This window comes from Phocoena phocoena, chromosome 3 (assembly GCF_963924675.1).
Source record: "Phocoena phocoena chromosome 3, mPhoPho1.1, whole genome shotgun sequence".
NCBI lineage: Eukaryota > Metazoa > Chordata > Mammalia > Artiodactyla > Phocoenidae > Phocoena > Phocoena phocoena.
This window is the reverse complement of record NC_089221.1, coordinates 160,360,867-160,373,917: the sequence shown is the minus strand read 5'-3', so window position 1 is coordinate 160,373,917 and position 13,051 is coordinate 160,360,867. Positions and strand designations below refer to the sequence as shown.

At 39.8% G+C, this 13,051-nt stretch overlaps 1 protein-coding gene across 1 annotated transcript in view; it reads left to right on the top strand.

Annotated features, from left to right (window-relative positions):
• Window positions 1-3,036: 3,036 nt before the first annotated feature.
• Window positions 3,037-13,051, top strand: part of CALR3 (calreticulin 3) — a 31,992-nt gene continuing 21,977 nt past the window's right edge. Inside the window, exons 1-3 of the mRNA XM_065874595.1 lie at window positions 3,037-3,165; window positions 3,375-3,476; window positions 5,839-6,042. Of these exons, the coding sequence (XP_065730667.1) occupies window positions 3,075-3,165; window positions 3,375-3,476; window positions 5,839-6,042 (397 nt within the window). The 5' untranslated portion in view covers window positions 3,037-3,074. The remainder of the gene's footprint in view (window positions 3,166-3,374; window positions 3,477-5,838; window positions 6,043-13,051) is intronic.

Below are 13,051 nucleotides of genomic sequence, written 5' to 3'. Positions count from 1 at the left end.
ATGCAGAACCATGCCTCAGCTCCATACTGTTTGAATGTTTTAGCAAGGCCATTGTTACTTTTATTTTAAAAAATTTACTGTGAGACCCCAAAAAGCCTTTTTTTCCCCCACTCTGTCCACTTGGAAAACAACCTTATTGGGATTGCCAGACTAAATACAGGACACCCAGTTATTTGAATTTCAGATAAATAGCAAATAATTTAAAAAATATAAGTATGACCCAAATATTTTTATCCTAAAAGGTAATGTTCCAAATTTTTTAATTTATTTATTTATTTTGGGCTGCTTTGGTTCTTCGTTGCTGTGTGCAGCTCTCTCTAGTTGTGGCGAGTGGGGGCTACTCTTTGCTCCGGTGCATGGGCTTCTCATTGCAGTGGCTTCTCTTGTTGCAGAGGACAGGCTCTAGGCATGCGGGCTTCAGTAGTTGCGGCACGCAGGCTCAGTAGTTGTGGCTTGCGGGCTCCAGAGCGCAGGCTCAGCAGTTGTGGCACACGGGCTTAGTTGCTCCATGGCATGTGGGATCTTCCCGCACCAGTGCTCGAACCCGTGTCCCCTGCATTGGCAGGCGGATTCTTAACCACCACACCACCAGGGGAGCCCTAAATATTTTTATATTAAAAAATTATTTGTTGTTTATCTGAAACTGAAATTCAATTGGGTGTCCAGTATTTTGATTTGTTAAACCTGGCTACCATACATCTTATATACCTTTCAAAGCTGAGTTCAAATATTTTGTGCAAGGCATTTAACCCAGCCCCTAAGATTCTGTACAAGAATGAATTATTTTTATTATTTTACTGTCTGTTTCTCTGACTAGTGTGCTTACTTGCTCATCCCCATCTTAACCCCGTGTACTAAGAGTGCCCAGCACAGGCCTGACCACAGGAGTCAGTGAATCAAAAATCACACCCAACAGAAACAGTGCAGAATTCCTAGTGTGAGTGACCCTGGTCAAATTACTTAACCACTCTGTGCCTCAGCTTGCTCATCTGTAAAAAGGGAATAATAACTATTAGCCTCACAGGATTCCTATGTTCAGTGTGGGGCATGGAATAAGCATACAATAAAATTTAGATAGCAGTAATGACAGTATTTGGACTACCTGCATAACCGGCTAACTTTCAGCTGGAAGGACATGGTGAAGGGGAAGTAGAAAGCACTGGAACAACATCAACAGCTATCGTTATATTTTTGTAGGCAAGGCCCAGGGCACTATGTGGGTCAGAGGAAAAGCCTGACCACCAGGCCAGGTTTTCTGGCATCTAGTTCTTCTGAAAGTTTCCTTAGGTTTAAAAAAAAAATTTTAATAAAAAAATTTAATTAAAATAAATAATTTTTTAAAAAAGAATTTTAAGAAAAAGGGATTTCTCTCTGGTGGCCTAGTGGTTAGGATTCCAGGCTTTCACTGCCATGGCCTGGGTTCAATCCCTGCTCCAGGAACTGAGATCCCACAAGCTGCACGGCGCAGCCAAAATAAGTAAATAAAATAAAATAATTTTAAAAATAAATCAATAATGTTTAAAAGGGTAAATTTCATGTTATGTACATTTTACCACAACTAAAATATATATTTTTAATTAAAAAATTTTTATTGAAGTACAGTTGATTTACAATATTGTGTTAGTTTCAGAAATAGATTTTTAAAACACATAATTAAAAATAAACCAATAGGTAAAAGATGTGAACCAATATTTCACCAAAAACAAAAAAATATACAAATGGCCAATAAGCACATGAAAAGATGTTCAACATCAGCCATGAAGGAAATTCAAATCAAAACCACTATAAGATCCACTTCATACCTACGAGGGTGGCTATAATCAAAACTACAGAAAATAACAAATGGTTGGTGAAGGGTATGAAGAAATTGGAACCTTCATACCCCTTTGGAAGAGACTATAAAATGACGCAGCTGACAACCTGGAAAACGGTCTGGTAGTTCCTCAAAAAGCTAAACATTGTTACTTTATGATCCAGCAGTTCTACTCCCATGAAGCCCAAGATAACTGAAATGTATGCAAATGTTCATAATAGTTCTTATTCATAATAGACAATAAGTGGAAACAACCCAAATATCCATTAACTAGTGAATGCATGAGAACTGAGGTCCATCCATAAATGAGATACTACTCAGTAATAAAAAAGAACAAATAATGACACACACAACACGCATATACGTCAAACACACCATACTAAGGGAAAATACCAGATGATGCAAAAAACCACACACTGTATAATTCCAGTTATAAGGATTGTCCAGAAAAGGTAAATCTATAGACTCAGCCCATCAGTGGTTGCCTGGGACTGGGAGTGGTAGCGGAGATAGACTGCAAAGGGGCAGAAGAGATACACTTGCGGTGACTGACAAGTTCTAAAGCTGGATGGTAGTGATGTTTGCACTTCTTGGTAAATTTACTAAAAATAACGGGAATTGTACGCTTAGAAGGGGTGAACTGTATAGTATGTAAATGAATTATCAATAAAGTTGTTAAAAATAAATAAGCCAAAATTTGAAAACACAGTCGCCCCTCAGACCATCGAGCTCTTCCCCCAGGCCTGGAGCGACCCACATCGTACCACGCTCGCTCATGGGCCCCAGACGAGGAAAATGAGGCGCTAGGCCGCTCTCCCGCCGCCCGACCTGCCCAGCCCCGGAGCGCGTCCCGTTTCCCTGCAACTCCTCTCCCGAGCCCGGGCATTAAGCCCGGCCACCGCCCAGCCAACCCCGCCAACCTCCTCCCACGAAGTCCTTCCGCGGAAGCCGCCACCGCTCTCGGCCAGACTCTCGGGCCAGAAGGGACCGTTGACGCCGGCAAAGGCGCCAGGGCGAAAGAGACTACAGCTCCCGGTGCATCCTGCGCCCCAACGACCAATAGCGCTCCATGTCACTATCGCGAGGCATCATGGGAATGGTAGTTTGAAGGGGGACACGGCGTGCACCGCGCGTCAAGGCCCAATGGTGTCTCGGGTCACAATCACAAGGCATGACGGGAGTAGTTCCGGGAAGGGCCCGGCGCGCCGCGGAGACCCGGCGCAAAGAGACGGTTACGAGAAAAGGTGGCCGCGCCTTGTCCATGGCCGCCGCTCGTGTCCCGCTCTGGGCAGTCTGTGTGCTGCGGGTGGCGCTGGCCACAGTCTACTTCCAGGAGGACTTTCTAGATGGAGGTGAAGGGGCTCCGCCGCTGGCGGAGGCTTAAGCTCCCTCATACCCCAGTGCCCAACGGATGGCCCAAGTTGCCATTGCCCCCGCCTGTCGCCGAGGGATCGGTGGTGGCAAAACCTCGAAGCTTCGAAGCCTCGAGGGCCCCTAACACTCTCCCCACCACCCAAATTAACAGTTTTCAGCCCTAACCGGTGTTATTTACCCCCAACAGAGCGCTGGAGGAACCGATGGGTGCAGTCCACCAATGACTCCCAATTTGGGTATTTTAGACTCTCGTCCGGGAAATTTTATGGTCATAAAGAGAAAGACAAAGGTTAGTGTAGGTATCGTGAGAAAATCAAGATGAATGTTAAACCCCCCATAGCAACCTTTCAAGGTAGGTGTGGCACAGCCCTAACACCCATTTCACAGGTCAGGAAACAGGCGTGGGTAAGGTCTTTTTGTCTTCTCTTTTCTTGACCAAGATACCCCCTCTTCACAAGCACTAGTCAAATGGGTTTGGAGAGCCGAGGGTCTTGCCCTACAGAAGGAAAAAGTTAAGAAGGTACTTCTCATTTTTATTTTCGCGTTAAAAAGAAAAACAGGGTAAAAGTTATATGCCGTCAGGCGCATGGATCTTTGGGGGTCCGATAGGATGAATGTTTACAACTGCACACCGAGGTCAAGATAGGAACGTTTTCAGGCCCCACCTCCACCCCCAGAGTCTTCTCTTCTGGCCTACCCTCCCCCCCAAGTCAGTAGTCTCTAAGTACCAAGGATAACCTGTATTCTGGCTTCTCATTCCTGATGATCAAAGGTAGGCAAACTAAAGCTCCTCTACTGCCTGTTTTTTGTACAACCAGTTAGCTGAGAGTGGTCTCTACGTTTTTTAATTGTTGGAGAAAAATAGAAAGGGGAATAGTATTTTGTGATGCATAAAAATTACACAAAATTCAATGAAATGCCTGAAATTTCAGGGTCCATAAATAGTGGAACACATTCATGCTCCTTCATTTGCATACAGTCTGTGGCTGCTTTCAGGCTGCAAAGGCAGAAATGAGTAATTAGGATGGAGAAGGAATGGCTCCCAAAGTGTAAAGCATTTATTCCCTGGCCTTAACAGAAAAAAGTTTGCCAACCCCTAATTTAGATTAAAACATTTCCCTCTTTACCACCTTCCACTCAACTTCCATCTTGGCCCTGTTACTCCAGTGTTGCCTTCATTGTTTTGTGGATACACGTTGTTCCAAATTGTCAGGCTGTGATGGCAAAAATGGAGTGAAAATAACAAGGTGGTCTGTGAAGCTTGTACAGGGAGCGGGGTTGTCATTTGTTTTTTTCCCACAATGTTTTTCCTTCCTCCAACCTGGAATCCTGAGACTCTGTGCATTTCATTCATCCCAGCACTTGTCTACTGAGAGCAGACACAGGCAAGGCACTGAGGATACTGGTTAATTTGACCCCTTTCATTGTGGTCTCCCAGGACCATAACATAGAAGCCATGGATGGAAAGATCAATAGAATTTAACCAGACAGAGATGGGTGAGAGGTGATGGTGGTGGCTGAGGAGTGTGGTGAGACTCAGAGGGAGGTGGTGAGTCAGATGGCCTTAGGAATTGCCTGGATGGTAGGGGAAGGGGCTACAGATCACCTGAGAAAGGGAAGAGTGGGGGAAGAATGTAGGAGAGAGAGAGAGATAGGTTTGGGAGTGAGGAGTCAACTGTGAGTTCAGTCTTAGACATACTGACACAAAATGCCAGGTTCATTAATGATGGCTCTCAGCATAGGCAGTTATGGAGGCTGGAGTATGTTACAAGGAAGGGTAGGTTATAAGAAGACTGGCTCTGTTTTCAGGTTTGTCTTTTTTTTTTTAATTTAAGTATAGTTGATTTATAATACGTTAGTCTTAGGTGTACAGTACAGTTATATATACATTTCAGATTCTTTTCTCTTATAGGTTATTACAAAATATTGAGTAGAGTTCCCTGTGCTATACAGTAGGTCCTTGTTGTCAGGTTTGTTTTATACTCCAGTATAAGATAAGGAATTGGTACAGAGCCTTTTGGCTACTGAAAAGGGGTTTTTGGTCTTGAAGTGAACAGCTAAACTTATAAAGTACAAGAAGATTCAGATGACAAAAGGATGGTATCTTCATAAAAAGAGCCACCACACAGATGACACCCAAGGACCAGCTCATCCAGTGCAGTGAAGCACGTTTTTTCCCCCCAGATCAGCAATCTGTCCTCCATCAGCCATTGTGTCTCTTAAATAGCTGTTTTAAGATGAGAATTAAGGAAAAGAAGTAGAATGTTCCATTGTTTAATCCAGTTGTTACAAAGCTTCCTTGTACATTCCCACCCCTTGGAAAATGAAGGGAAGCAAAATTAATCTCTTATCTATAATTAGATTGCATATTTGTCAGTTAGAGCTGAAGTGTTTTTATAACTTAAGACCTAACAGTGGTATATTAAGTACAAAAACATGTACGTGAGTATGTGAACTAGAAGTTCTGTGGCAGCGGAGAGCCTTTTAGTGATATGCGCATTGTATATCATTGTACAAATGTGCTATAGGTGCAGGATCAACATAAATGGTTGGAAGGTTTATTATCAGGGGTGGGGGAGGACAACCATGTAATTTCCTGCATTGCCGAGCAGTGTCATTCCTAATCCTTCATGAGTACTTTTTATTTAAAGGTCTGCAGACCACTCAAAATAGCCGATTCTACGCCATCTCTGCACGGTTCAAACCATTTAGCAATAAAGGGAAGACTCTGATCATTCAGTACACCGTGAAACATGAGCAGAAGATGGACTGTGGAGGCGGCTACATTAAGCTCTTCCCTGCAGATGTGGATCAGAAGAACCTGAATGGAAAATCCCAGTACTATATTATGTTTGGTGAGTTTAGATAGTATGGACAACCATTTCTTGTGATTTTGAAAACCCTTCCACCTGTAGGATCCTTAGACTGACTTTGCTATAGTTGTGTTGAGTTTATCTAACTAAAGGTTTCTAATACTGTTAAACCTAATTAGTATTAAAAAAAGGCGACTGTACCATTCTGTTGTTCTTGGGAGAAAGTTATTTATTCAACATTAATGTAGCCCCAAGTATTTTGAATGCCTCAGGAGTCAGTAAACCTGGCCATGGGCCAAATCGGCCCACAGCCTGTGTTTGTTATGGCCCATGAACTGAGAATGGGTTTTTAAATTTTTTGGCTGCACTGCATGGCTTGCAGGATCTCAGTTCCCCGACCAGGGATTGAATCCGGGCCACAGCAGTGAAAGCCCAGAATCCTAACCACTAGGCAACCAGGGAACTTCCTGCTTCTTAACATTTTTGGATGATTAAAAAAATCAAAAGAAGGACAATACTTTTAACCCATGAAAATAATATGAAACTCAAATTTCATTGTCCACAAATGAAGTCTTATTGGAATGCAGCCTCACTCAGTTCATTTACATCTTGTCTATGACTGCTTTCAAGCAGTAGTGGCAGAGTTGAATGGTCATGACAGAGAGTATATAGCTCACAAAACTAAAAATATTTACTGTCTGGCTCCTTACAGAAAAAGGAGATCGTTGACCCCTGGAAAATGTCTCCTGACACTAGGAGTAATTGATTAACATCTGTGCTGGAATTGGGAAGGGACCACATTGGGCTGCAGGAACTAGACATAACTGAAATGTGTGGATTCAAAAATGTTTAAGAATGAAGAGGATTCTGGGAAGATGAGGGAATAGGAAGCACCAGGAATCTGTCTCCCCACCTAGACAAGACAACATTCTTGCACTGGCAGAATCTGTCTGATGTAACAGGGAACTATGGAGTCTGTGGAAGTATTGCAACTTCCAGTAGAAAACTGGGGAGGTCAATTTGGGTGAATTTCAGTTCTTAGCACAGTAGTACCTACCCATTCCCACCTCCAGCCATATGGCAAACAGACAGTTGTGCACCAGGTTCCTGGAGCAGCTTTTACGGGAGGCAGGGTAGGCAAAAAGGACCCTGTCCTCCAAATATCAAGGATCTGAACTCCGATGGCTGATTGCCCCTTCTTATTGCAGAGGTGCAGAAAAAGAGATGGGCAGCCATTGTTGTTAAACACACCCCCATTGTTATAAGCCTTTCCCCCTCCAGCTGAAATGATTTCCAGGAGACTTAAAGGGCCAGAACCCTTCCCTCCCACCCTTCATTTTTCACCTTTTCCCCTTTAGGAAGCTAGACATTAAAGACTAGGACATTAAAAAACAACTACATATGCAGGGAAAATTAGAAAGTGACCACACATACACAGGGAAACACTCAGAAAAGACCTGAGAAAACCTTAAGTTTACATCCCAGGCTGACCCTTGGTACAGAGCCAGCCTTCAACAATCAGTCAAAAAACCAACAACAACACAGCAAACCCTGCAGAAGGAGGAGAATCCAATTTCCAGGCTTAACATTCATTATTAGACTCATATGTCCAGTGTTTAACAAATAATCACAAGGTATACAAAGAAACAGGAAAGTGTGGCCCATTCAAATGCGAAGAATAAATCAACATAAACTGTCCCTGAAAAAAAGACCTAATGGCAGATCTGTTAGACTTAAATAACTGTCTGAATGATGCTAAAAGAACTAAATGAAGATGTAGCGAAAGTCAAGAAAAATGAGAGTAAAATGGAAATATCAGTAAGGAGATAGAATACTTAACAAGAAACCAAAATCAAATTCTGGAGCTGAAAAGTAAACTGACATGAAGAGTTCACTAGAAGAGTCAGAGGCAGATTTGAGCAAGCAGAAGAAAGAATCAGAGATCTTGAAGATAGGATAATGGAAATTATCAAGGCTGAGGAGCAGAAAGAAACAAGATTGAAGGAGAGCAAACAGAGGCTAAGGGACCTGTGGGACACCATCAAACAGACCAACGTGTACACATTGTGGGAGGCACAGAAGGAGAAGAGAGAGAAAAAGGAGCAGAGGGAGAGAATATTTGAAAAAACAAAGGCTGAAAACTTCCACATTTGATGAAATACATGAATATAAATATCCAAGAAGCTCTATGAACTCCAGGTAAGATGAACTCAAAGAGGTCCACACCAAGACACAGTGTAATCAAACTTGCAAAAAGCAAAGACAAAGAATGTTGAAAGCAGCAAGAGGGAAGCAAATCATCACATACAAGGCATTTGCAATAAGCTTATCAGCAGATTTCTCATCAGAAACTTTGGAGGCCAGAAGATAGTGGATTCAAAGTGAAAAGAAAAAAAAAAACTCTCAACGAAAACTCATATTTGGCAGAACTGTCCTTCAAATATGTGGAAAAATTAAGACAGAAAAGCTGAGGAAGTTTGTAACCACTAGAACTGCCTTGCAAGAAATGCTCAAGGGAGTCCTGCAAGGTGAAATGAAAGGGCACTCACTAGACAGTAACTCGAACCTATATGGAGAAATAAAAATCTCAATAAAGGTAAATATAATTATAAAAGCTAGTATTATTTAACAATGGTTTATAACTACACTTTTTGTTTTCTACATGATTTAAGAGACTAATACATTTAAGGAAAAACAATTATTTGTGTAAAAGCTAATATTACTGTAACTTTGGTTTGTAACTACAAATCTAGTTTTCTACATAATTTAAGAGACTAATGCATTTTAAAGAATTATTAGTTTATGTTTTAGGGGACACAGCATATAAAGATGTAACTTTGTGACATCAATAACTAGCTAGATGGACTAAGGGAAGAAGAGAGAAGACTCAAATTACTAAAATCAGAAATGAAAGTGGGGATGTTACTACCTTGTCTACAGAAATACAAGGGATTATAAGAGAGCACTATGGATATTTGTACACCAAAAAGTTGGATAACCTAGATGAAAGGGACAAATTCCTAGAAACACAAAACCTACCAAGACTCAATCACAAAGAAATAGGAAATCTGAATAGACCTATAAGTCATAAGGAAATTGAAGCAGTAAACAAATCCCAACAAAGAGAAGCCTTGTCGCAACCAAGTGAGTATATAGGGAATATACCTCAACATAATAAAAGCCATATATGACAAACCTACAGCCAACATTATATTCAGTGGTGAAAAGCTGAAAGCATTTCCTCTAAGATCAGGAATGAGATAAGTATGTCCACTCTTGCCACTTTTATTCAACATAGTATTGGAAGTCCTGGCTACAGCAACCAGAGAAGAAAAAGAAATAAAAGGAATCCACATTAGAAAGGAAGAGGTACAACTGTCACTGTGTGCAGATGACATGATACTATACATAGAGAATACTAAAGACACTGCCAAAATACTACTAGAACTAATAAATTCAGTAAAACTGCAAGATATAAAATTAATATACAGAAATCTTTTCTTTCCATACACCAACAACAAACTATCAGAAAAATTAGGAAAACAAACCCATTTACAGTTTCATCAAAAAGAATAAAATACCTAGGAATAAATCTAACTAAGGAGGTAAAAGTCCTGTGCTCAGAAAACTATAAGGCACTGAAGAAAGAAATTGAAGATGACACAAACAAATTGAAAGGTATACCTCATGGATTGGAAGAATTAATATTGTTAAAATATCCATCTTCCCCAAGGCAATATACAGATTCAATGCAATCCCTATCAAAATACCAATGGCATTTTTCACAAACGAGAACAAATAATTCTAAAATCTGTATGGAAACACAAAAGACCCCAAATAGAACAATTTTGAGAAAGAGTAACGAAGATGGAGATACCACACTCCCTGATTTCAAACTGTACTACAAAGCTTATAGTAATCAAAACAGTATGGTACTGGCACAGAAACAAACACATAGATCAGTGAAACAGAATAAAGATTCCAGAAATGAACCCATGCTTATATATGTCAATTAATCCACAACAAAAAAAGGCAAAAGCTTACAATGGGGGCTTCCTTGGTGGCGCAGTGGTTGAGAGTCCGCCTGCCGGTGCAGGGGACACGGGTTCGTGCCCCGGTCCGGGAGGATCCCACATGCCGCGGAGCGGCTGTGCCCGTGAGCCATGGCCGCTGAGCCTGCGCGTCCGGAGCCTGTGCTCCACAACGGGAGAGGCCACAACAGTGAGAGGCCCGCGTACCACAAAAAAAAAAAAAAAAAAAGCTTACAATGGGAAAAAGACAGCCTCTTCAATAAATAGTTTTGGGAAAACTGGGCTACTCTCTCACTATATACAAAAATAAACTCAAAATGGATTAAAGACTTAAATTACAGCCTGAAACCATAAAACTCCTAGGAGAAAACAGGCGTTATGCTCTTTGACTTCAGCTTAAGCAATTTTTTTTTTGCATCTGTCTCCTCAGGCAAGGGAAACAAAAGCAGAAATAAATAAATGGGACTACATCAAACTCAAAAGCCTTTGCACAGTGAAGGAAACCACAAACAAAATGAAAAGGCAGCCTACTGAATGGGAGAGGAGATTTGCAAATGATAGATTCGATAAAGAGTTAATACCCAAAATAAACAAAGAATTCATAGAACTCAACATCAAAAAAAAAAAAAGCCCAATTAAAAAATGGGCAGAGGACCTGAATTGACATTTTTCCAAAGAAGACATACAGATGGCCAAAAGACACATGAAAGATGTTCAACATCACTAATCATCAGAGAAATGCAAATCAAAACCACAATGAGATATCACCTCACACCTGTCAGAATGGCTATTATCAAAAAGACAACAAATAACAAGTGTTAGTGAGGGTGTGGAGAAAAGGGAACTCTTGTGCCCTTTTGGTGGGAATTTAAATTGGTGCAGCCACTATAGAAAATGGATGGAGGTTCATTAAAAAAAATTAAAAATAGACCTGACATACGATCCCACAATTCCACACTGGGTATTTTTCCAAAGAAAACAAAAACACTAATTTGAAAAGATATATGCTCCCCTATGTTCATTGCAGCATTATTTCCATTAGCCAAGATGTGGAAGGAATATAAGTGCCCATCAATAAATGAGTGGATAAAGAAGATGTATATATACAATGGAATATTACTCAGTCATAAAAAGGAATGAAATATTTCTATTTGTGACAACACAGATGGACTTAGAGAGTTTTATGCTAAGTGAAATAAGTCAGACAGAGAAAGACAAATACTATATGATTTCACTTATATGTGGAATCTAAAAAACAAAGCAAATGAACAAATATAACAAAATAGAGAGTCATAAATGTAGACAACAGGTGGTTGCCAGAGGGGAGGAGGGTGAAAGGATGAGTAAAGTAGGTGATGAAGATTAAGAGGTACAAATTTCCAGTTGCAAAATAAGTGAGCCACAGGGATGAAATTTACAGCATGGGGAATATAGTCATATATTATATAGTCATATATAATAATGTAGCTTCTTTGTATGGTAACAAAGTAATTAGACTTATCATGGTGACAATTTTGTAATGTATAAAAATATTGAATCACTATTTTCTGCACCAGGAACTAACATAATGTTCTAGGACAATTATACTTCACAAGCAAACTCATAGAAAAGGAGATCAGATTTGTGGTTACCAGAGGTGGGCATGGAGGAGGGGGAATGGGATGAAGGTGGTCAAAAGGTACAAACTTTCAGTTATAAGACAAATACTAGGGTTATAATGTACAATATGATTAATATTCTTAACACTGCTGTATGTTATATATGAAAGTTGTTGATAGAGTAAATCCTAAGAGTTCTCACCGCAAGGAAAAAATACTTTTTTTTAAATTCTGTACCTATATGAGATGATGGATGTTCACTAAATTTATTGTGGTCATCATTTCATGGTATATGTAAGTCAAATCATTATGTTGTATATATTAAGCTTACACAGTTCTGTATGACAATAATATTTCAATAAAACTGGAAGAGAAAAGGAAAGAAGGAAGGAAGGAAGGAAGGCTGGCTCTGAATCTGATGGTTTTGCTGGTGAATTCTACCAAACATTGAAAGAATACCAATCCTTCTCAAACTTTTCCAAAAAATTGAAGAGGAGGGAACACTTCTTAACTCATACTATGATGCCAACATTACCCTAATACCAAAACCAAAGACACTACAAGATAACACTGATGCAAATCCTCAACAATATACTACTAAACAGAATTCAGCAGCATACTAAAAGAATTATACAACATGACCAAGTGGCATTTATTCCTAGGACGCAAGTATGGTTTGACATATGAAAATCAATGTAATATGCCACATCAACAGAATGAAGGGGGAAAAATGATCATCACATTTGATGCAGAAAAAGCATTTGACAAAATTCAACACCTTTTCATGATAAAAAAAAACACTCAACAAACTAGGAATAAAAGGAAACTAATTCAATGTAATAAAAGGCATATATGAAAACCCCACAGTGAACATACTCAGAAAAACTCAAAGTGTTTCCTCTAAGATCTGAACAAGGCAAGGATGCCTGTTTTCCCACTTCTATTCAACATAGTACTGGAAGTTTTAGCCAGAGCAATTAGGCAAGAAAAAGAAAAGAAATTGGAACAGAAGAAGTAAAAGTATCTGTTTGCAGATGATATGATATATAGAAACCCTAAAGCTTGCACAGAAAAACCCTATTAGAACTAATGAATGAATTCAGCAAAGTAACAGGATACAAAGTCAGCATGTTAAAAAACAAAACCAAAAACAATTGCATTCCTATACACAATGAATGATCTGAAAAGGAAATTACAAAAACAATGTCATTTACAATGACATCCAAAGGAGTAAAATACTTAGTAATCATCTTAACCAAGGAAGTGAGAGACTTGTCTAATGAAAACTATACACTATTGCTGGAAGAAATTAAGACATAAATAAATGGGAATACATCCTATGTTTGTGGATTGGAAGACTTAATATTGTTAAAATGTCAATACTACCCAAAGCAATCTACAAGTTCCAAAGCAATTCAGTCC